The sequence below is a fragment of the Nilaparvata lugens genome, chromosome 4, assembly GCF_014356525.2.
Source record: "Nilaparvata lugens isolate BPH chromosome 4, ASM1435652v1, whole genome shotgun sequence".
NCBI classification, from domain to species: domain Eukaryota; kingdom Metazoa; phylum Arthropoda; class Insecta; order Hemiptera; family Delphacidae; genus Nilaparvata; species Nilaparvata lugens.
In genome coordinates, this window is record NC_052507.1 from 28,370,591 (window position 1) to 28,397,557 (window position 26,967).

Genomic DNA, 26,967 nt, shown 5'->3' on the forward strand with positions numbered 1-26,967 from the left:
TATAGACTGAAGCAGCTATATAGAGTGGTACACAGATCTCATTGCTTTAAAATTTACTTTTTTAAAATAGATATATCAGTGCATTAATAAATGTGAAAAAACTCCTCTCATATTTTAAAATAGAGCTGTGAATTGTAAAATTATGCTCCAATTTTAGTGATACTTCATTTCTATCAAAAAAAGAAACAAGTTTGAGGTTTCTAGTTTCAACAACAGATGGTGCTTGTATCGGCCAAAAGTGAAGATTTTGACATGAACATGGACGATTGATGTAGCACGGCAACTTTCAAAAGTTCAAAACATTCAGTTTCCAACAAGTCGGTATGGCAGGTATGTGTGAAGTAGCTAGTTCTTTGGAAAAACACAAGAAAATAATTGTTCGCGAGTTGAAAACAAGTAAAATATTATCGTTACTTGTTGAAAAAGGAGTTTTCAGTGCGGATGAAGAAGATTTAGTGAGAAATGAACAAAATGAATGTGTGAAAGGTGATATTTTCATAGATTTAATTTCAAAAAAAGGTGTACATGCTTTTGAACAGTTTTGCTTTGCATTAGAATTAGAATGTCCACATATTTTATCAGAGCTACTGTCGGAGGATTTTGGTAAGTCTTAAAGATAGTGTTGAGAATAATAATTCAATGTTTTCATTAGCAGTTTTGTCATTCTAACCTTAAAATGTCGCATGGTGATGTTTGTAAACAACTCATTTAACACGTTATAAAATTGCTTGATGCTTTATTGTGTTATAGATTAATAAGTCATTGCAAGTTAGTGCTATGTTATTCTTATTATTGATTGTTGATAACAATTCTTATCTTGATTTCGAGTTGACATACGATTAAATCTAATAATTGATGATAATATTTCTTGAATAAAGCTCAAAGTTGACAACTAGCGTATGCTAATACTAATGACAAACTTAATTTATTAATTTATGCTCGTATTTGGAAGCAGTTTATATATGCAGGTTAACATTTTTTTACCTAATGGGGGACATTTTAACTGTTTTAAATAATTATAATAATATTATTACCGCTGCGTCACACTTGACCAATTGGTGATGGATGAGCTGTGTCTAGGTGGTTTTTGACATTTTCTATGGACGGCCTCTTGTCATTTGGTCCTGTAGAAACTCCTTGACAGATTACAGGGGCTTCGCTCATCCTTCTCCTAAAATCAGTGTCTTGCAATCTTTTTATATCCTCTGCCAACAGTTTGAAAATTTTTATCTCAAGAACGAAATGTTGTATTGATCTGAAATTTGGCATGAATATTTATGCTATAAAGACTCAACTATAAAAAATAAAAAAAAAATTTTCGTTGAAATTTTTCAAAATGGCGGCCATTTTAAATTTTTGATGGCGAATATCTCGAAAACCGTCCATTTTACAGAAAATTTACAAGAGACAAAAAAGTTAGCAAATTTTTTCACGATTCCAATGATACCTAATTTATTAAGATTGGTCGAAGAATAACAGAGAAATTAATTTTTTCGTACTGCATGCATGACCACTTTTCACCATTTAAAGATCAATATTAATTTTTTTATAATTTCATGAAAACCGTTCTTATTACAGAAATATACAAGAATAACTTTCCTCCAAATTTTATTTTACATTGAAAAATATTAATTTCACTCAAATCGGTTCACTGATACTAATGCAGCAATTGCTCAAAATGCCGTCCTTCAACTTGATTACACAGTCTGCACCTTTCAATCATGGACCGTCGAACTGCTATAAAAGCATTTTCATCATCTTGAATGGCACCTGCTGCAGCAACCACTCTTGCCACAAGGTCTTCTTCGTTTTCTACTGGCGTGCTGTAAACAAGGTCTTTCATATGGCCCCAGAAAAAAAAATCGAAAGGGTTGAGGTCAGGTGAACGTGCGGGCCACGGTACTGGTCCACCCCGCCCAATCCACCGCTGACGATAGGTCATGTTCAGAAAGTCCGTAACAACATTTCCGAAATGAGCAGGGGCACCATCATGTTGAAACCAAATATTATATCTGTTTGCAAGAGGCACATCTTCCAAAAGTTCTGGTAGTATGTCTCTTAAAAAAGTAATGTACGTGGGAGAATTCAGACGATTAGGAAGAATGTATGGTCCAATCACGCGATTACCTAAGATACCCGTCCAAACATTCAGCGAAAATCTATGCTGATAACCACGCACTTTGACCTCATGAGGATTGTCTAAGGCCCAGACGTGACTGTTGCGAGAGTTGAAGATTCCTTCTCTTGTAAAGCTGGACTCATCGGTAAATAACACATTTTCTAGAAAATTTGGTTGGATAATGTCTTGCTGAAGAAACCAACGGGCACAGTTTACTCTTGGCTCATAGTCGCGTTCAACCAATGAGTGAACTTTTTGAAAGCGGAAGGGGTGAAGTCTTTCCTTGTTTAGTACACGCCACACAGAAGAAGCACTTGAATTGATTTGCTTTGCAACTGCTCTCGTACTCGTTCTAGGATTGAAATCGAATTTCTGCAATACTTCCTCTTCAAAAGCAACATTTCGAACTGCTCGAGGCCTACCAGCAATTACCCTGTTCCGTTCAAATGAACCAACTTCTCTCAGCCGATTGTGAGTTCTTGTGAACACCTTGTCGGAAGGGAGACGGCGGTTTGGAAATGCAGCTGCATACATTCTTCTTGCTTCGGTCGCATTGCCAAGAGCTGCTCCATACATGAAGTGAATATCGGTGTACTCCAGCGAACTAAATTCCATTACAATAATTAAATATTTGTGTAGAAGCAACGTAAGAAAATATTGAAACTGGAAATTTAAGATAGAAATAAGACCTAGGAAACGTGAGACTAAGAAATAGGAAGCACTACATCTGGTTCTTTACTTTTAATGAAACAACAATACTTTTACAAGACAAACATTATCATCTGAAAACCATTGTAAAATCATCTGTTTGCCCATATGGAGCCATACCGAGTTTCAAAGCTTCATCTTAAATACATCTGGAATTAAAAAATTAATATTGATCTTTAAATGGTGAAAAGTGGTCATGCATGCAGTACGAAAAAAATTAATTTCTCTGTTATTCTTCGACCAATCTTAATAAATTAGGTATCATTGGAATCGTGAAAAAATTTGCTAACTTTTTTGTCTCTTGTAAATTTTCTGTAAAATGGACGGTTTTCGAGATATTCGCCATCAAAAATTTAAAATGGCCGCCATTTTGAAAAATTTCAACGAAAAATTTTTTTTTTTTTTTATAGTTGAGTCTTTATAGCATAAATATTCATGCCAAATTTCAGATCAATACAACATTTCATTCTTGAGATAAAAATTTTAAGTGAAAAAAACAAAATGGCAGCTATAAGGATAACCGCTGAGTTTTGGACACTTCAAATATGACATTTGTAGTCTCCTAGCATCCAGGTACAATACCCTAAAATTCTCGACACTACTTCTGAAACACCCTGTATATAGCGATATACAGTTGAAAGCTGAGGATGCTGTATCATTCATCAAATTTCAAGTACCGGTAGGCTATAGATGATTTGAAAAGTTGAACATCGGTACTATTGCTTACATTGATATGCATATAACTTCTTTTCTCAGTAGGCCTAGATTTTCAATCTGATATGAAAAATAAATTAGCACATTAAAAAAATAGGAATTTTCTTTAAGTTAACTTGTTTTCTAATTTGGTGTGGCTTCCTTCATAATATCAATTTAAAATCATCTTCATATTCAGTTTGTTCCATTTTGTGTCTAGTTACTAGATATTTAGTCACTAGTTAGTGTGATATGAATCATTTCTCAACCTCTTCATGACTAGGAATCAGCGAATATTACATACACTTGCATGTATATGAATGTATTTTTGAACTGTAAATTCTATTCAGTATTGTAAATTATTCATCAATAATAATTAACCTTACCTTCAACTGTCTGTATTATCATCTAGGCCATAGAACTGGTAACTAGGAAAATCTACAAAAGTGGAAGATTGAAAAAAATCAACAATCAGGATTTCTAGAAATCCTTGATTTTTGAATTCATCCACAATTGACCAAACAGACACAGTTTGTAGAAGTGTTTACACTCATTATCATTAATGAGAGTGCAGAAAATAATTGCAGAATGTAATGATATGCTATGGGCAATGCTCTTATCACTAATATAATATTTTATTAATAGCATCTAATACTAAGTACTTATGTGGCACGATCAATTCAGGAAACCTTGTCATTCGTCACAATATTGGATATTGAAAAATTGACATTCTAGTTGTTCCGTTTTTTGTGCAATTAAATTTTTTGACAATCAGTAAAAAAGTTTGAGCAAGTGGAATGTTTCGCGGAAGAAGCCGCTAAAAGTTAATCGCAATGAGCTCCAGGTGGCTTCGATTTTCTTTGGCCTAATCGACAGTAGGCTAACCGCAGGAGGTCAATGGCTAGCTGCTCTAAACACACTGGCTTGTGGCTTCTCTTTCTCCTCTGTCCTCTCAACTCATCCGGGCCCTTCAATTTAGCCCATTCATTTTCCACTACGAAATTCCTTCCGCGCAAGGAACAGGTTTTACATGTCTCAGTCAGTTCTCGGCTAACAAACACTGGACTGCTCTTAGTTGAGCCAAATACTTTGTTAAATTTAAGATTTGATAAACCGAGACTGGCTGGATATTTTGCTAGAATTAAGATGTTATAAACCATGATTGGATTTATAGTGAGAATAGATAAAACGTATTATGCACTTTATAACCATCAATCAATTATTTCATGTTTTTCAAATGATGAGTAGTATTTTGTTATGGAATTTCTGTTTATTGGTTTTGTGGTCCCTCTTAATCGTCGAGATTGTCTTTTGTGTCTTCTTCTAAACTGTTCACCATATATATTATTTTTGCAGTGGGAGATGCACATAAAATCCTTGGGTTTGTCTATGGGCAAAGCAAGGATGCTGATGATGAATGGATGTACAGTTTCATATGTGTTACAATCCACTGGGAAGTGGCTTTAATATTCTGGTGATTGTGTAAACATGGTTTCTGTCACTGATCTGTCATCATTTTTAGAGATTAGATGGCACCCTAACTGCATGTCCTATCACTCCGCAAATGGATGAACAGAATTTGACTACTGTTCTATTTTTCATTTAGAATTAGACTACCTAGAAATCTAGACTAGAGAGAAGTATATGCCCCTTTTGATTCTGGTGTCGCAAGCTCAGGTTGCTTGGTCACTTGGACGGTGACTAATTGTTTCAATCATCCAATGGAATCCATTCATCAATCTATTCACAATTGATTTGAATTTCAATCTATTCAGAATAAAACTGTGCAATTTTAATATTAATCTAATGGCATTGGCATCATAGAAATAATAATCCCTGTGACAAATCATGGCAATGGTGTATAACTGAATACGATTAAGTAAGTATGTTGTTGGGTTATGGAGTGAGTACAGTGGTAGACAATGAGAAAAGAAGCAATTCCAATCTTAGAAGAAATTGAATGTAAGTTAATCATAAGTATTATTTATTCTCCGCCTTTCAATACCTCCATTGAGCTTATCGAAGTGTCAAGGATGATTGCAAAAACATTGAAGATGTGAAGAGTTTCCTCCCTCTTCCTGTAACGCTGATGTATTCTTCTATCCCCTCATATTTCCGTAGGAAGTTAAGTAATCAAGTAATGCTCTCTAAACAACTAATTTTTGCAGAATATTTGTTGTAAACATGTGTGATCATCATGCATTATTCACTCTTTCACGGTATTTATTGTTTTGTTATAGTCTTAGAATATCGTTTTTCAAGAAGTTTTGAATGGGGAAAACATCTTTGCACTTCTTGAGCTGAGTAGAACAGAAAACTTGTTTTAATAACTGGAGCTTGGTCATTGAACCAATCTTGTTTGTCCCTTTCATTATTTAAGCTACTTCATTCTTTGTGAGTAGATGACAGAGGACTTTGCATTGTGGAGTTCAACTCAAATCAGTGCAACAGTGCAGCATTCATCCTCAGTAATCGTGTCTAGCTGACAGTTGGTAAACTCGTTCCAAGCAGCTTCTTCTTTGTGCAAGACTAGTTGTTAGTGAGCGGCAGCTAAAAGAAAAACAGTAAGGTACGCGACATATTACCAAGTCAAGAGAGAAGTACCATCGTGAAGGCATTGAGACGTGTTGTCACCTTCTTCTAACCTTTCCAGTTCGAAAAGAATGCAGGATGCGCCTGTTTCACAACTATAATCAGCTTATCTTTGTGCCATATCTGTTTTCTAGGTACTTTACTCAATGGCGTTGGTCATTTCTTTGAACTGTAGTAGCAAATAGGTGTGAGTGATCTGACAGCAATAAATTTTGCGTCCTTTCGAAATTTAATCCGATAAGGTTTCAACCAAAAACTACTCAAGTCTCAAGCCCTATTGGTGGATTATGCGACTTTGTTTGAAATTTAATTCTGTTTACTAAGCTTTCTCAATCATTTAAATACTATTTCTTGTATCTCACTTCAATTATCCACTCATTTCTACAACTCAACAATGATACAATTTATTCTTCTTTAAGAGAAATATTGGGAATTTATTGTTGATCTCCTACTTTGTTGTGTAGTCCTAGATTCAATCGACTCAATTTCAATCTCTTTTCGAGTAAAAAAAGCTAACTGGCTTGCAATGTTGTAGGTTAGCACAAGGTTATATATTTGAATATCTGAAGAAAAGTATTCAGTATCAATCAAATAAGTCAGAAATGTGACTCACTCAAATTAATTAATATAACTATTATCATATCTAAGTCAATTTCGTGAAAAATAATGTGAAAATTTGTTTTTGTTTATTATTTTCAATGAATGTTATTCCTTTAAAATTTAATTGTATATACCTACAGAATTAAAAAAATATTATGGAGATTATTGATAATTTCCAATTTCCCACCAAAAAAACACTGTATCTTACACAAGCTACTCTACTCTAATTACTGGCCAATTCTCATTCCCTTCAACTAGTCTCATATTCATAATACTTAACTGATTTTTTTATTAATATTTACTGATTGATAAATGTTTGAAAAAATAAAATGTTCTTCCGATGCGGCAAGAAAGTACTATTACTTCTCTTGTAAAAATTGAACGAATTCTGTTAGAGAATCATGTCAGACTCTAACTTTATTCGCATTAGTTATTTTTAGCATGACCTGTGTGTATAAAGGCGGGAACTCTGGCGTTGTAAATACGTTGAAATACTCCAAGTGCACCGTATAAAAGACGTATTGCCTAGGCAGATGTGAAGTGGCTTGTTTTTCAACCCATGCACCACGATGCAGAGTTGGCGAGTTGAGTTCTGGAGCTGTTACCCTCGATAACTAACTCTTTTGTGAGAGTAAGTTAATAGAGCACATTTATTCAGCCTCATACTCACCTTGATTGCTGAGGGGAGTCATTCTTATCCATGAGGTTTGTAAGAAAATAAGCGGAAACAGCTGCTGTATTCGCAGTTTGTTGTTTTCCACATTTTCATTGTAAGGGTTCTTAGTTAGGGCTCCTGTGAAACTGGAACTTGAAGATTGCAGAAAATTGTTGTATTAGTTATTTCTTATAATATTTGTTCTCTCTATCATTCGTTATTGTACACTTCAACAATGTTGTGTTCATCTACTCTACTGAAACTAAAATCGTTTTCCTGGATCTTTGTTATATTCTGGAATCTAATCTAATATATTCTAGAATCCAGGGTAATAGTTTTGTTGTAGCTTTAATTAAGTGCTACTTAACAACTGTTAGATGTTGGTTTACTGTTAGTTGTAAAGTGCTGTATAAAGTGCTCCTGTTAGTTAACATCAAGGGAAAATAACTTCTAATATTAAAGTAATCCCAATAAGAAGCATGATTCTCAGTTTATTATTTGCTATCCAAGCTATTTAATTCTCCAGAAATCTTTTTTCTCTTCATTGTTTTGTATATTATAGGCCTACATCTTATTTAAATCACACATGATATAAATAACAGACCAAAATAATGATATAATAATTATAATAGTACTATAATAAACTTTTGATAGAGTTTGCAAATAATCAATTTAGTAAACTCTTCTGCTACTAGTAGAGGTAAAGATGAACTAGTAGATGACTACTAGATTAAAGATTGTAAAGATTGCCTACTAGTTAAAGTATGGTATTTGAGAACGAAACCAAGTGTTGATTCTTTGTGCCCTTTTAACTTATACGTATGTGCAATCTAAATTCCAAGATGGGATATGATAAGTTGAAGAAGAACCTACTAGAAGAGCTTACTAGGGAATAGTATTTTGAGGAGAATGGATGTAATCTTATAAGAGGGGTTGGTCTTTTATTCCTTAGATCAAATCATATGAGCATCCCTCTTTTCATTGTACCCTCTTTTTGAGTAGGGTTGTTGTATTGAATTTCGCCCAAAATCGATCCTTACAAGGTCACTTGAATGCTTTCTTAGGTAGGGTTCTACTAGTATGAACTAGTAGGATATTGTTGCCACTATTAATAATGAAAAACTAGTGAATTGCAACTCTATAATTACCCATAACCTATAAACTATAAAAGAATAATTATCTCCATAATAGTAGTGTAGTACTTGATTTATGTCAATTGATTTAAATATTCAGAAGACAATTTTAATTTTAAAATCCATAGATTTAATATTGGTACTGTATTGTTGAATCCATCCCAAATTATATCAAGAAGTTGTAAATCTCATCAATCTATTTTTTATTTATGAATTCCACTCATAAGTAACGAACGAAACTATAGAACTTCGTAGTGCACTCGAATTAGGCTTGGTAAGTTTTATTCCTTCTTATGACTAGTCTCAAGTCATGCGGTTTTTATTGGAAAATGCACGATTCCATGCACGAAAATGCAAAACATTTATTGAAGAGTGGAATTAAAACAGAATAATGATGAGTAACAATAAAGTTATCATTGTTGTTACTATTTTATCTTCTATTTGCCCAGCTTGGAACAGTAGCTTCATGTCCAGATATCATTATAAATAGAATATTACATGATGTTCAAAATTAACTGAATTAGGAGCTGAAAATTTTAAAACCTGCACACAATAGGAAAGCATTGAAACTGTCTTCGAAATTCTAAATAATTTGTGGATTCTGTATTTTGGCAAGACTCGCTAATTCAACAGCTTTCAAATAATCTTGCAAAACTTTGTTGGCTATTCACGTTTTCTGTATAAAATAAAAATCAATTTGGCAAATCGTGACACTGTCAGGAAAGTAATGTCCTTGTTGGTTGCGAATAATTTCAGACTTCCTTCGACCTGCGATTATCGTCCATCAGGCGGTGAAGGTGTGTACTGTAATTGCCTGTTGTTGCTACAAACCATATCATCTTCAAATCACTGCAAATCACCATAAAGCACATTGTCCTTCAAATATATTCTGAGTTGGTTACATGAGGCGCTCATCTTAGAAATTCTGTACGATGTGAAGGTGTTAAAGTCAGCTTATTGCGAATCAACTCTAATGTTATGTTAGTGGCATAATTAGAGTGATTTCAAGTAGGAAATGATGTCATGGCTCCAAGATGTGTGACAGTGGACGGATATAATTATTTCATAATAGGAGTTTTTCACTAAGGAAAAACGCCAAAAATCGACATCGATCAAAACTCTCGAGCAGTTTTAATTTAGTAGAATGTTGAATTCTTGTAGAAATGGTTGCTTCATGAGTTGAGACCTTTTATTGATTCATGTTATAATTCTACAAACCTCATAACACTACACAAACCAGAACTGTTGATGTATGGTACTTCTAGATTCGTATTTGCAAATTTTGAACTGTAAATTATTGTCTGAATTGAAGAGTTTCCAATCATGCAGTGGTACTGATGTGTTTTTCTGCTTTTTTCTCTTTCAGTTTAGCTTTCAGTTTTGTTTACTATTTTAAATTCCTACAACACTAATTTTATCTGTATATTATTACCCTTTAGTTTGTGTACGAATCTGCAAATCTCCTCTATTTAGCTTCAGTGCTACTGAACTACTAATGTAATGAATTTATATTCTCCCATGACGGCTGAGAAAATGTCAAATTAAATGACAGCATTGTTCCCTCGCAATCACAGGAAATTATTTTAGAGTAGCAACAGTTTTTCTTGCAATGATTCTTTGTCTTTTCCGTTTTAGTAGATTTTGACAATGCTGTCGTGAATGTTGGAATGCTATTACACTGTTTTAGTAAAGTTCAGTTCAGTAAGGTTTCTCTTCCATTGAAAATATTTAGTGTAATCAAACTTGAGTAGCGAGAGTTGCAATCTTGAATGTATTGCAGGATGCAGTGCGTTTCCATTACATTCTCTCCCGATTATAATATCAAGTTGTCCATTGTGAAAGTACGGTACACAGTGTCGACAAGTGGTAGACTACATTTTTATTAGTAATATTATAACTCTGACCGATTATTGTATTAACTAGGCTAATGGAACAACTTATTCGTTGACTTGTTGCTATAAAAACCAATTACTCTAGTAGCTTACACCACAACCACAGGCGCCTTGTCTCTATTACACCTGTGAAAGTTTTTCTTGAGAATTTGCGCGTAATCCACTAAAGTATATATTTTGAGTGTTTTGTATGTGAGCCAATACCACCTGATTCATAAATCATAGTTGATTATTGATGAGATAGAATTGAGATATTAGTGGAGGCAACTATCATTGAAGTTCACATGTATTCATAGAATTTGTTGTTAACGTTTTGCTTTATTAGTAGATAGATGTATTTGGAGATTTGTAATTATCCGAGAAGATTGTTGTTTCGCTTCTTCCTATTGAAATCTAAGTGCTGCTCTTAATTCAAAGGCTTCTGTGCTCAGTTAATAAGGCTTCTTATGAATGACATCTTGATATCTGCTATGATGTTCTCTGAATGACATCTTGTTAGACACTCGTCTCTAATAATACCATTTATATTGGTCATTCAAATTTAAAACTGATAGAGAATTCCCATTTGAAGTTATTTAATTGTTTTTTTATAAATTAAATTTGTTTCAATTGCAAATTAATTTTTTCAAAGATTTATTTCAATTGATATTTTATTCTTCATGTGTAAATTATAGATTATTGAATTTCTATAGAGTTCTTGAAAAAGAAAAGAAAATCGTGGTGTCCAACACATTAGTGTAATGTATTCTCAAGCATTTTCCTAAATTTGGATTTTTTCTATATATCCATCCTACTCTACATGCTAGCATTCAATTTTGCTTTGCTCAGCTTTGGAATTATCTTTATTCTTGTATACTAAAAATGATATTGCAACTTGGAGTTTGATTATTCCATTTATGAACACTAATTGCTGAGACTTTTCTTTCTCACCTAAGTTAAAATTACAGATCAAAAGCGTTGAATTATACTAACCACAATCATCTTGAAAATTTAAAATCTTATTAGCTGATTTAATATTATTAACCTTAAACTTGAGTAAAAAATATATATCTTTGAACATTTGTTGCAGTGTTCTCTGCACAAGTTCGCAACGTGGTTGCTGTGAAGACAGAGGACCGAAGTTGATGGAACTGTTAGTGTTAGTTATTGAGGAAGAGAATGATCAAGATAAGCCAGGTGGACTGTAGACTGGAACAGCATCAATAAGGTCCTAATGAAGGTGATTGAGAGTGAAACTCTTCTAATCTTAATAGGATTGTCCTATTAGGGTGGATGGGGTAGGTGAGGAGGAAAAAGATAGAAGTTGAAGAATAAAAAGAGAAGAAGAGTGAAGTTGACAAGACACAAATGAGACAACATCGATTCCCGAAAGAATAATTTCCGAAGGCAAAATTTCAGGCACAAATCCAAGAACAACATTTTGAAACTGGTTCAAGTAAACAAAGCTAATGTTGACATTGCTCGTGATCTGATATGAGGTGATCAATGAGGATTGAACATGTCTCAATTTTATGTTGCTTGTGAGCTAATTAAGTGGATCTGAAAAAATTGGAGACCTTAATGGGACTTGACCAGCAAAGTTTTGTCTAGTATCTAGCTGAAAAGAATTAGTTGAATCAAGCCTGTTATGGACTTTCAATAAATCTCACAACATCTAATTTATACTATCTGGATAAATGTTCATTTGAATGTTTAAAAAGAGGAAAATCAATTAATCATTTTCTGTGATGTGTAAAAATTTTTCATTTATTTAAAATTCATATTGGTGTTAGTTTTTTCAAGTACAGTAGTAAACTTGTAAACAGTAAGTACAGTTCCATTTATGATGAACAATAAATTCTAAATTCAATTTTATTCAATATTCACAGAACGGACAAAACCATGTTACTCTCTAATAAATAAATTTTAATTGTCATTATAGAATCTGTATTTCATACAAAATCCGAATCTGCAACTGAATTCATTCAAAGAACTTAGCGATTGTTGAATAGTTTAAACCTAACTTTGACAATTTGCGCAAATTCTGTTTGAAGACCGTACCTTTCTTTTCAGATAATTAAGTGTGTTTTTTATAATACTAGTAGTTCTGCGAACAGTTGACCTCGCTCATGAATACAACTTTCAATCTGATGAAAAGGGCCAGTACAGTAATTACAGTATATTGTGAAGATTCAGCCATGATTGTCATCTATTATTTTCTCCATTGAAAGTGCTAGAGACACTGTTTCCAGGGACACCGGACTTATCAAGGAGTACTTTTATATCAAATACATACCTTTTAAATGAAAAAGACTAAGAAATTGTCAAAAAACCACAGATTTATTGATACTCAGAAAGACCGGTTTCGGTCATTATCAGAGTTTATCAGAGATAGACAATGGTGTAATTACCAAAATCTGTATTTCTAAGTATCAATAAATCTGTGGTTTTTTGACAATTTCTTGGTCTTTTTAATTTAATGTTAATAATTACCACAATATCAACTTCTCAACTACACAAAAAGGAAAAAATTACCTTTATACCTTTACATGCACATTTTTCTCTACAACTGCAGTATTGGACTCCAATACAATAAAGATTTTTTTTAAATAATTTATTCAATTAATTTGTTAAATCAATTTAATAGGTAATAATAATAATAATAATAATAAGATGATTCAATTTGATTATTCTATCTCATCATAATAATTTATTTTATAATGATATATTATTAGAATAAGATAAAACAATATAATATTATCTGCAAAAAAAATCTGGCAGGAACGAGAATTAAACCTGGGTCCCACAGAATGACAGATCACGGTCTAACCGACTCGCCCACCATGTGCTCGTAACAGTAGATGCGAAAAAGTATGGCAATGAATCACTGTATCTTCAAAGACACATCCTGGATTGAGGTTAGTTTGGTTTTTTAAATATTACAAAAAACCAGAGGTTTTATAAAAAATCGTTACACTTACGTTTCTGCGCCTTGTTTCAAATCGGATCGGAAAATTTCATCCAAATCGGACAATAACTGCGACTGTAACTGTGGTACAAACAAACAGATGAAAGCCGATCAAGTCGAAACTAAGACCTGAGCTTCGCTTCGGTCAATTACCTCTATCTGTCTAATTTTCCCCACACCAAATTTGTTTTTTAATTCCAATAATTATTTTTTTATTTTTAATTGCGTTTCCCATCTATTTATATTTTTCACAATTTTTTCCATGTAGACATTTATGCCATACTATTGGTATATGAGGTGAAAACGTTTTGTTTTTACAGTTAAACAACTTTACAGGAAATAGATTTTGCTGTAGACCTCTTATGGTTGTATTTGCATGTAGGCTACTGTACTAAAATACATCTTAAATTCAGTAAACGAATTGACTGCACTAACTGTATCAAGGCTGAACGACAGAGTTTATCGGTATTGGATCTTGACAAAATATTTAAAGACTGTAGTCTGAATGTGTTGTTTGAAGTTGCAAGAAGCCGCTTTGGCTTTCTATGCTGTGAACCTGAATGGCATGAGAACTGTTGCCTGTTGCCGGTTGGAATTAGGCCGGTTATTGGAGAGGCGAAGGTGAAGGCCAGGCTGCAGCCGCTCCCGGCAATCCGGCAAATTAGTCCTAGCTCTGTTCGAATTACTGCGGGTGTCGTTATCAGTCTACTACCATAATAGCCGGCTCACCTACGGCTACCAAACAATATTTATCAAATTACAAGACGTGTAAACTGAACTGTTGCAAGGTATATTATTACAGTGTTGCTTCTTTTTCGGCATCAGACTGTCACCTATTTATAACTCTGTCGATATTGTCATCAAACAAACCGATTAATTATAAAAGTGTCATAATTTTGTCATGAAACATTGTTAATCTTGTTAGATTGTCTATACTGATTTGAAGATTTACTTGGATTTCAACCAAAAACTTAGGTGACGGGACTAAGGTTAAAAATTGATGATCGATTTGAGGTAGTAGTGTTAGGTATCTATAGGTCACCAAATGGAGACTGGCAAAAATTTTGTGAGCTGCTCCATACACTTTTGGAAATTACAACCGCTCGTTTCACAAATGTTATAGTAGTAGGAGATTTCAATACCGATTTTGCCAGGCAGGATAAAATGACAGAGGATATTAGAGATATTATTAATATGAATAATTTAGAAATTAAGGTCCACGAATATACAAGAGTAACTCGAACTTCACAGACAATTATTGATAATATCCTCACAAATATAGAAGGTTGTAATGTCAGGTTAGGTAGCTCAGATCTATCAGATCATAACTATCAAATTTTAGATGTTAAGTTGCAGGGCCAGAATCCAAGCAGAAAAAAAAACTTTTGTGAAAGAAATTCAGCAATATGAGCTAGGAAATATAAATTGTTTGAAGCAGGAACTGCTTCAAGAAAATTGGAGTAGTGTTTATAACAGTTGTAACCTAAATTACAAATATAAGCAATTCATTGATACTCTAAGATTTCACATTAGTGTATGCTGTCCGATAAAAAAAGTCAAAGTAAAAAGTAAATTAAACAAAGTAGATGAATGGATAACTGAAGATATCCTTACTCAAAGAAATATTGTTAGGGAAGCTTATGAGGAATTTAAATTAGTGAGGGATGTTCCGAGTGAGGTCAAATACAAATGTCTAAAGAAAAACTATGCAAAAGAAGTGAGGAAAGCTAAGTGTAAGAAAACAGCTGAAATATTAACAACTAGTACCAATTTTAACTCTGCTGTTGGGAGGTAATTAATAGAAATAGGAGAGCAGCTCAAAAGGATACAGTTACTAATGTCCCTAGGATAATCGATGAACATGGAAATTATATGGATGATAGCATAGACATTTGTAACTTTTTCAATAAATATTATCAACAGGTTGCATATAATCTCCAAAAGTCACTGAACACTAATACTTATAATACAACTACATTAAATGCTGAGCCAATTGAAAAGGTATTTAAATTTCATCCACTATCAAGAGATGAGTTGTCAAGAATAATAAAAATTTGAATAACAAAAAAACAGTAGGATTGGATGGGGTCTCAAGCAAAATTTTAAAAGAATGTGAAAATGAATTACTGGACCCTTTATTGCATCTCCTTAATACTTCACTAGAGCAGGGTATTTTCCCTGATGATCTGAAACAAGGAAAAATTTTGCCAATTTTCAAGAGCGGTGATTCTGAAAGAGTTGAAAATTATAGACCCATTAGTATTCTAAATGTAATAAGTAAAATTTTTGAAAGAGTAGTTTTAAATAGGTTATTGATGCACCTGGAAGAAATTAATTTCATATGTGATGAACAGCATGGGTTCCAGAAAGGGAAATCTACTAAGACTGCAATAGTATCCCTTGTTGAAAGACTAATAGATATAATAGATTCAGGTGAGAAGGCAGCCGCAATATTTCTTGATTTATCCAAAGCTTTTGATTGTGTGAACCATAGAATATTATTGGAAATACTAAAAACTGTAGGTGTGAATGGTATAGAACTAAAATGGTTTGAATCATATCTCATAGGTAGAAACCAGTGTGTTGAGCTTACCAAGGTGGATGGGAATGAAATAGTAAAAATTAAATCTCAAAATCTGTATTTCTAAGTATCAATAAATCTGTGGTTTTTTGACAATTTCTTGGTCTTTTTAATTTAATGTTAATAATTACCACAATATCAACTTCTCAACTACACAAAAAGGAAAAAATTACCTTTATACCTTTACATGCACATTTTTCTCTACAACTGCAGTATTGGACTCCAATATAATAAAGATTTTTTTTAAATAATTTATTCAATTAATTTGTTAAATCAATTTAATAGGTAATAATAATAATAATAATAATAATAATAATAATAAGATGATTCAATTTGATTATTCTATCTCATCATAATAATTTATTTTATAATGATATATTATTAGAATAAGATAAAACAATATAATATTATCTGCAAAAAAATCTGGCAGGAACGAGAATTAAACCTGGGTCCCACAGAGTGACAGACCACGGTCTAACCGACTCGCCCACCATGTGCTCGTAACAGTAGATGCGAAAAAGTATGGCAATGAATCACTGTATCTTCAAAGACACATCCTGGATTGAGGTTAGTTTGGTTTTTTAAATATTAAAAAAACCAGAGGTTTTATAAAAAATCGTTACACTTACGTTTCTGCGCCTTGTTTCAAATCGGATCGGAAAATTTCATCCAAATCGGACAATAACTGCGACTGTAACTGTGGTACAAACAAACAGATGAAAGCCGATCAAGTCGAAACTAAGACCTGAGCTTCGCTTCGGTCAATTACCTCTATCTGTCTAATTTTCCCCACACCAAATTTGTTTTTTAATTCCAATAATTATTTTTTATTTTTAATTGCGTTTCCCATCTATTTATATTTTTCACAATTTTTCCATGACATTTATGCTATACTATTGGTATATGAGGTGAAAAAGTTTTGTTTTTACAGTTAAACAACTTTACAGTAAATAGATTTCGCCGTAGACCTCTTTTGGTTGTATTTGCATGTAGGCTACTGTACTATAATACATCTTAAATTCAGTAAACGAATTAACTGCACTAACTGTATCAAGGCTGAACGACAGAGTTTATCGGTATTGGATCTTGACAAAATATTTAAAGATTGTAGTCTGAATGTGTTGTTTGAAGTTGCAAGAAGCCGCTTTGGCTTTCTATGCTGTGAACCTGAATGGCATGAGAACTGTTGCCTGTTGCCGGTTGGAATTAGGCCGGTTATTGGAGAGGCGAAGGTGAAGGCCAGGCTGCAGCCGCTCCCGGCAATCCGGCAAATTAGTCCAAGCTCTGTTCGAATTACTGCGGGTGTCGTTATCAGTCTACTACCATAATAGCCGGCTCACCTACGGCTACCAAACAATATTTATCAAATTACAAGACGTGTAAACTGAACTATTGCAAGGTATATTATTACAGTGTTGCTTCTTTTTCGGCATCAGACTGTCACCTATTTATATTGTCACCAAACAAAGCGATTAATTATAAAAGTGTCATAATTTTGTCATGAAACATTGTTAATCTTGTTAGATTGTCTATACTGATTTGAAGATTTACTTGGATTTCAACCAAAAACTTAGGTGATGATTGCCGCTTTGCATTAATTACTATATTATCATTTTTAAGTTGGTATTACTACAATATTACTGCAGAGATCTGTTTTAGTATCAGTTTCTGTGTTATTTCACTTGACATCTTGAAGTTTTGAAAAGCTGTAGAACAATTCAACTGTTTCAATTTTATGTTGATGTTATTAATAAGATGAATAAGAATACTCCTGAATAAGACGCCGGCAGTGGATGCTATTCAATCAATCTCTCTATCTCTCTAGTATAGTAAAGATTAGCGGGAGTGGTCGCCAAACAGTCGATCGCGAGCTACCGGTAGCTCGTGGGGTAGTTTTTGGTAGCTTACACAAATGCTCGTGCAAAAGAATGTCTTCGAGTTTGAATATAAACACTTTCCCAATCTGAAGAAAATCAACGACGAGATAAATCCACCGCAGCAATAACCAAGAATACGTTACAATTCTTTCAGACTTGAGACAACAGTTTGATCAACGATTTCAAGATTTTGAAAGCATATCAAATATGGTACAACTCATCAACTCTCTTTTGTAGAGATCTATGCAGAAGATTTTGCAGCTTGTGTTGTAAAACATTTTGGTGGAGATCAGGCTTCAGTTGAAATGGAATTTGTGGATTTTCAAAATGATTTGTCTCTCAGATCACTTTCTACAACTGGAAATATTTGGTCTCAAGTCCCCAAATGAAAATATCCAAACATTATTCAAGTTGCATTGAGGTTGAAAGCTATGTTCAGCTCTACTTACTTGTGTGAAGCATCTTTTTCAGGTATGAAATTCATAAAAAATCTATATAGGAACAGACTGACCGATGAACATTTGGACAACTGCATCAGAATGGCGGCTACAACGTACACTCCAAACATCAAGAAAATAATTGATGACTAAAAAAGAGTTCCTCTGCTCTTATTGAAATGAACATTTCTACTTTTGTTATACTTTTTGCTATGAGATAAGTAGATTTCAACACTAGAAATGTATCTTTATAGGGAATAAAAGATACTTTGTTCATTCTAATATTCGTTGGTAGCTCACTAGAAGATTTATAAATTCTATTCTAGCTCACAGGCTCATAAGTTTGGCGACCATTGGATTAGCCCAATAAAAAGCAAAATTGAAAAACAACAATGTCATCACAATAATTTTAATTTTAAATTAACATACCACAATACCTGCACGGATTCATCTACATCCAATAGGAGATTGAATCGATTACTTAAAATTCGAAACTGCTTCGAAAATGTTTCTTCTTCATGTAAAAATAATTTTATGAAAAGCTTTATTCAATGGATAAGAATATGAAATACACAGGAAAAAAACGAATTCCTTTTTGTAATACAACATGATTAACAAGAATTTGTCATGAAATAACAAAACAAGTAGCCCGCAGGAGAAGCACTGATGAAAAAAAGGAAAATACACAAGATCGAAATGTGAATTACAATAATACTGTCGACAAAGAAGTGAACGGATAAAAATGAAATTTGGAAAAGCTTTTGTCCTTATAAGCTAAGCTATCTTAGTAGCAGCAGCATCAGGGAAGCAGGAATCACAAACACCGGAAGTCATTGTTAACGCTATCAGGGGGAAGGTGCTACTACAGTATATACCAAGTAAAGGCATATACTTAGATGTATATACTTGGTGTACGTATATGAACGCTTAGGTCTTACCTTATATCAAGTATATTTATTTATACATGGTGGAGAGGAACTTAATGCTTTGGCCGAAGGAATATAATGGACGCTAAGGATGTTAGGGAGATCTCTGGATGGCAGGGGGGTTCCTGCTTCTGATCCTTGGGCTCCTGACCGTCCTAAGCCCGGATATGTCCTTGTTGCTTGTCCTCCTTCTCCAGTGAGGAGACGCTCCCTTTTAATGCTGGCCTGTTGTCAAGCACCGAGAGCGAGAGGCTTCGGGCTAAAGAAGTCTCAGCTGGCTAGTGGCCTTCTTTTCTTCCTTATTTCTCCCCCCCCCCCAATAGTGGTTAGAGGTTACTGTTATACAGATAAATTAATATTAGAGACTAATTCCATTCATGTAGCCTAATGTTGCATGTTAATATTTATGAATAAATTTGAATTGTATAACTAATGAGGAAAATTAAGGAGAGAATACATGCTGTTGAGATTCATTACAAACTGTCATATTTGGTTGAATGGGAAGTGTTAGTGATATTTATAAGAAATACTGACAGTTTATACTTTAAATTGAATCTTACTAAAATGAATTAACATGGCAGCATGGATATGTATTGTGTTGAACACTTTGGTGATAACCAATAATAAGAACATTATTATTGTTCCGGTATTTAATACAACTCGAATTTTATATTTTGAGATTGTGGCTCAAATAAAATTTATCTATTATTTCTTCATTCATACATTACCGGGATAAAAAGGTGGCTCCATGATCGCGTTGATAAGTGTGACGTTATATTTGGCGTCGCATGTGCCCTGCTTGGCCGAAGTCGGTAGAGTAAAGATTTTTGAATAAATTTAATATTTTTATGACTCCTGAAAGAAAAATACCACCAGTTTCTTACTAGCTCTTCTAGGAGCTCAAATAATTCTCTGCTTTCGATGGCTGCAAACGAAGGATGCTTTAGCAATTTACAGTTCTCATAACTGATCTGGTCGACTCCACAATTATAGATGCAGAAGAAGTAGATAGATATAAGGGCTCTGATTTTTGTGCTAGACAATATGGTATCGACACCAATAACACCCGCCACCATCTGACAAAGGGGTCAGCAGTGCAAGATGATACCGAGCGGAATCCAACTCTATCAGAATACCTTATAAATTCTATTAATTTGTAGTACTGCTGCAACTTAATACTAAGACCCTTGAGTTCTTCCAAATCGGATGCAATGGTTCTGAATAATTTAAGTAAATCCTGGGAACGTAATATTTCCAAAGATTTAATAATCAATGCTGTATATCGCCGATTTATCCAACTTATTTGGTGAAGAATATAGTTGGTTGATAATTTAAATAATATGTCAATACTGGTAATAAAATAGACTATAACAAGATTGGTCATGCATGAGGATAGGATCATAAATAAAGGGTACACCATTCAACAAATAAAAATATATAATTACATGAAAATATCAACGAGCAATAATAAAAATAATATGAGAAAATATATATATTAAAAAATATCACAGATAGCTCACTAAAGATTTTACTTTGCTTATTAGCATCAATTTATAAATCATGTGCATCTTTAATCAGCATATATTTTTCCAACTTATGTGGCTCAGTTGTTGACTTGCTGTTGCTTGTCAAATAAAATTTATAAATCTTACCTCCAATCAATACGAAAAATAAAATATTAAAAATATCTCAGGGCTTGGGTTCAGCCTCTGGTGGAATTCAGATAAATCAATTTATCTTATGAACATGAGTTTCATAAAAATCTTTATAAATTACTAATAAAAAAGATAGTTAAGTGAGCATATAATATAATATATAAAAAATTAATAAATATTTCATCTGTGCATACTTAAATATTTAAATCTCATAAATTGCTCTTAATAATATTCCCTTTACGTTTTAATATTTGCACAATTTTCAATATCAATTTTAATATTTAAATAACCCTTTGACGAGCTATCGCTTTGTTCAGTTGAGATTCATGCGCCTGCTACTCCAGTTTGAAGGGTGACCACTTGAAGAACCGATTCCTCTAAATAACGACACACAAGCCTGGAGCTCATAAAATTAAGCCAAAAAATTATGCAGTTGTCAATATCACTAAATTCTATTCTCATCCACTAAAGAATGTCCCAAAAAATTGTCGGTTTTTGAGTTACTATAATTCGAGCCTTTGTCACATCTCTTTACAATACCACTCCTGTTAATTATGACTTTTTTCTTTAATTGAATGATTATGCAACAAACTTAGTAAAATTTTATTGATTTTTTCAAAATCATTGAATTTATAGTTATTTTGGACACCTCTGTATATTAAAGGATGGAAATATTAAAATTTTCCAAAATTAAAAAAAGGAAACTGCCATGGAACGCTCAGTGTTGACGTGTAAAGATTTAACACATTGTATGCAGTCATGCAACATCTATTGAAACCTATAAATATTTGGAAATTCATTTTTGAGTACTTTATATACAAATTGATAAAATTTCAAAAACATTTTTTTCTATATGATTCTAGAAACTACTTTTAATAATGAACAGATGGAGCAGAGAATAGATTTAGAACTGTAATTGGATAACATTTCCAGTAAAAGTGTCATTTTCAACCTTTCAAGAAAAGTAGAACTAATAGGAAATTATTACCGGTACTTTTCACGTTTCTGAAACACACCCTTCTCCAACCTAACTGTGAACAAAATTATGATTAATTTTCACTCAATTCAAGTCACATAAAGAATAAATAGATTAAGTGATAGAGAGGTGTATGCAATACAAAGTTGTAATGTATTTCTGTCACGCTCTATTCACCGTACTTTACATTACTGTAATACAACTAGTTTCCAGTAACTGGTTTACAATGAACCATAAATCACTAAGCTATGACATTTGGCTAATTTTGCAGTGACAGTGTCCCGTGTTACTTTGTAATCGTTTATTTACACATTTATGTGTCAGATTTACAGCTTGCTAATGTTAATATCTTGAAAGATCATGAGCAAAACCATCATGAATGGTAAATTATGCTACATTTTTTGTAATATCTTGCCTACTGGTGAGGGAATAAACTTCTAGAGTATTGAGAAAAAATTGAACATACATATCTGTTGAGAACGTATCCAATGTTAATTCAAAGCGCTGCAATAATGATTGCAAGTCGGTATAGCAAATGAAAATTGATAGTGCTGAACCTAGTTTTCAATTTATCGAAACGTTTATAAATCTCGTATTGAGTCATTTTGTCTAGTCAGGATGATGAGCGACAATCTAAATCTTCAACACTGCCACTCCTTTATTTGAATGATAAAATTAATACAAGTTTAAGAACTCAGATTTCATTTGTCTCAATTTCATTTTCTCATGATATTTCTTTCTCATTTATTTGAACTGAGTAACTTGTAACTGAGTAACTAATTTGAACTTCTAAATACTCTTGGAATGAATAGTTTCCATTACTTCAACATGTGTGACAAAAAATATGTGATTTTCCATTGAGATTGAAATTGCTTTGATTCTACAATTCAAGACCTGTAAAAATGTCAATAAGTTGAACTCTCCTAGAGTGGGCCTCTGTAAATATTATAATAACTGTAATTGTGAGATTGAAATTGAAAATATAGAATTATTCTCCATTAATTAATAAATACTCAGATATTATATTTCAAGAACATTTCAATGAAACTACTGTACTCTATGAGAATGAATAATGGAAGAATTGATTTTCCTGGCAGTTCCTGACGAATCCAAGCGTATCTTGTATCAGCTGGCATGAGTTGGAGTGCGTTTGTTTATTGGAAGTCTTTTATTTATTGAGGGTGCTTCCTGATGTTTAATTTAGACTATTATTGTCGGGTTGTTGGACCGACCCTCTTGCGGATGTGCTGCAGCTCTCAAATATATTTCCTCGCATGCAACACGCGTCAAAGCGTCTCTTAGCATCTTCCGGTGCTCCTCCCCTTCAATAACCAGCATTCCCACCATTACTCTTATCAACATCATCATTCGGATTTGTCCAACTCATTTACAGAATTGACTCGTTTAAATCACTTGTGATCTGCACGATAAATCACCATTGTATTTCCAGACTGGGTTTTCTCATTCATAATAATTATAATGCAATTTCCAAGGTTAAAAACCTTCTCTAGATTTCAAACCATAGTTTTCAAGACCAGTGAGAGAATACTTGCAGTACAGTGTATAGAGTAAGTAGTACTCTCACATGCAATCCACTAATCTAACTAATGCAGAGCTGCTGCAGTGTTAATTTCATTGTTATCAAACTCTTGGATAAGAACTAGAGTAATACGTTCTATGTTCTCCTTATTTGTAACAGAGATGAACGAAATAATATAGTTTTCGTTACTCTATGCTTGTAATTATCTCTGTGAGTACTTGTAGTAGGCCTAATATAACATTGCAATTGATAGGTACTGTGCCTATAAATCTTCTGGAACTTTTCCTTTGAAGCCCTTCTAGGGTTAGGGTTTGCTTTAAGTAAGATACTACTTTTCTTTATTGATATGAATATCACAATTACTGATGAAATCAATTGACAAAATGATTAGAAAAATGTATCTTGACGAATAATCTCTTGCTTATTCAGTTAACTGCAAAGAGTATGGAATGAAATCTATATTCTTCATTCATACTCACATTTTTACTCTCTGGTTAGGTATAGCAATTAGTAATTTGTTTCATTTGAATTTAGTCATAAATGAAGCAAAAAAATGTTTTCCTGGGGAAAAACATCTGAACAAATGAACTTTGGTTTATGCTATTCACTTGCAGGTAACTAAAATGATGTTTTTCAGTAGTCTGTCTACACTGTACTCAACCTTGTAGAATAGGAACTGCAAACGTTGTAGTAATCTGTTGATAATTTTCTATTCCATTTCATTTCTTTCTACATGTCTAGTTGAATATATTTTTTATCTCATTGAATTCCATTCACGCTCTGTATTTGTGACTTGTGGGCATGAAAATCGGCATCCTATTCCAATGATCACTCTCTACCAATTCCATTTATAATAATTATTTCTGTCTCTAGAATTTATTCTATCAATCACAATTGCATCATTATTCACTTCCCCTTCAATATCTAATGATTTCCATTCACCAGATCTTTCAACTAGTTTTTTCAACTTATTTTACTCCTTCACAAAAAATCCCAACAATATTCTACGTCAGTTTATCGTTCATTATTGACAGTTATTGTAGTTTAACTTTATTAACATTTTATTGTTCAGATTATCCTTGGATATTCGTATTTTATTATCTTTGTGGGATTATCATTAGCCCTACATACTAGGCTTACCCGCCCATTCATAACTATTCTTATATCAAGGATTTATTCTTTCAACTTGCATCATACTGATGTAATGGCGTATGGTATTTCGATTTTCTTCAACACTGTATCTATTCATCTGTTTCATTTATTGATTTTCCTGAATCTGATACTGTACTTATATTCTAAATTATTGGGTTTCAGGTCGTTTTCATAACTCCATAAGCTTTCTCCTATGATATAAATTCAAATAGCAGAAATTGATTCAAGAGTGTACGATTTGAAACATTCTTCAATGAATAAAAATTGTTATTTGAATGATAGATAGTTCTAACAGTGGGATAGTTCTATCTATAGTTGGCTCGCTCTCAACTGCATGCCACCATCAATTGGCACTCCTCTAGCAACTCACATATTAGATATACTCTTGATCAACAAGCCTATTTGTTATTCCATGCAAGACTGCTAACGAAGTTGAATTACAGTTGAATTAGTTTCTATTTCTCTCATGATGCATTGCATTCAAAGTGTCCACACCAACACTGTAGGTATTATGCAAACTTGAAACTTGACAAAGTTAGCAAAATCTAGTACTATACAAGATTTCATTTCATTAGTAAATATAAATTTTCGAAATGTGTTCAACATTTGAATTAGCTCTGTATCATTACACTTGCATGTGTTTTCTTATATATATATATATATATATATATATATATATTATATATATATATATATATATCATAATCATAATCATATTATTGTAACTGTTGCTATTTTTAATATCTAGTACAATATTATCAATAATTAATCAATACCTCACTCATTTACGGTATTATCTATTTAAAAAAGCTAATCCTTACGCACGTAATGAATATCTTATGAATCTGAATCTTTTCTCGGAATCTTGCTAACTTATTGACAAGCCGAAGAACTATAGTGAGGTCCACGTTATAATGACAGTATTTGATCAACTTTGGTTTTGGTATCCTTGTCTATCATTTGAAAAAGCCGGTGGTACTATCCATTTCTAGGTTCACAACGATGCCAATTATGTTTTTGACAGTGTAGAAATATAATTAATTAATTCAGAGAATCGGCATTGCTAGTTTCCTATCTTTATCCACTGCCATTATAACGTGGACCTCACTATAGTCTTCACACACAGACCTCAGGTCCATGTGAAGATCATTCCTGAATAAAAGCACTGTCGGTTCACGACTCTTCCCTGATGAATTCAATCCTGATGTGTTATGAATCTATTTGTATTTGCTATTAATCCATTAATAGCTATTTGCTATGAATCCCAATCATGATTAGAACTAGGATCAAGATTTTTTTAGGATCATTTTCTATTTGATTTAATTTCAACTGTTTTTTGCTTGAGTTTTTATTATACAAAAATATTATTCTTATGTAAGAGTATGTAGAACTGATAGATTGTAAATCATATTGTTTTGTTTTTTTTTTTATGAGGAATAAATAACTTTTTCGAATTGAATTGAATTATTTTGATAGGAACACAATATGAAAGTTTGAAAATTTACAGTTAATTCAATCATATATGTTCTAATATTCAAAGAAAATATCATTTTAATTTGAGAATACAATTCCTATTTATTTTGAACAGGTTCTCCGACTAAAAATGGAATAGACGTGGATAAGGATGGCGAGGGCAGCATCCGACACATTGATTCCGACGCCAAAGAGTCTGATTCGGAGGATTCTCCGGAAACGACAACTCATAGTTCCAGGTCAGTTGGCTCACATTCATCCACTCATTATGCTTGATCACAGTGTAACATGACATTTGGATTCTGGGGTGATCGCTTGTAAAGAGGATAACTACGCTTAAATAACATTCATTCTCATGCTGACAGCTTTGTTCTCTTATTTTAAAAGTATTGTTGTTTGTTCAAGCAGTGTATCATTGCTGTAACATTTCAGGTATGCTACTGCTAGCGTTATGAATGAAGCACTGCATTCTGTCAATGATTTTTATTTTTGAACTTAGGTACTCAATGTAACCTGATTAGAAGTTTTAAATTCACAATGGTGTGTTGTACATTGAGAATTGAATAAGTTTTTTGATTTTGATGAAATTAGAGCTATCTGATAGATATTCCCAGGTTATACTCCAATTTATAATTGCTAGGCATGCTTGTATGTTGAAACTACTCTTAATTGGATTGGAGTGATCCGTGGTGTAGTGGATAGAGTGCTTGCGTAGCAGCATATGAGCATAGAGATCCCGGGTTCAAACCCTCTCACAACCAAAAGTTTTTTAACCAGATCACTCCCGTGTTATCGTCGTAAGGTCCATTGACGGCTTAAATTATAAATCCTCCCCACCAACAAAAGCCATACGAATTTACTTTTACTTTTAGTGGTTTATAGAGTTAATAAACTAACCACAGATCTAAATCAACAGATACAGATAACTTTGAATGATCACATTTTTCTGTTTTTTATTTTTAAGATTCTAAGAAAAATCATAAAGAAAATCCTCGATATTCCATACAATTA

General features: G+C 33.0%; 1 protein-coding gene across 1 annotated transcript; it reads left to right on the forward strand.

Annotated features, from left to right (window-relative positions):
- Window positions 1-294: 294 nt before the first annotated feature.
- Window positions 295-26,232, forward strand: LOC120350831. The gene is made up of 2 exons (XM_039425728.1): window positions 295-603; window positions 26,072-26,232. Exons 1-2 carry the CDS (start codon window positions 324-326, stop codon window positions 26,230-26,232), a joined length of 441 nt encoding a protein of 146 aa, XP_039281662.1. The 5' UTR covers window positions 295-323.
- The last annotated feature ends 735 nt before the right edge of the window (window positions 26,233-26,967 follow it).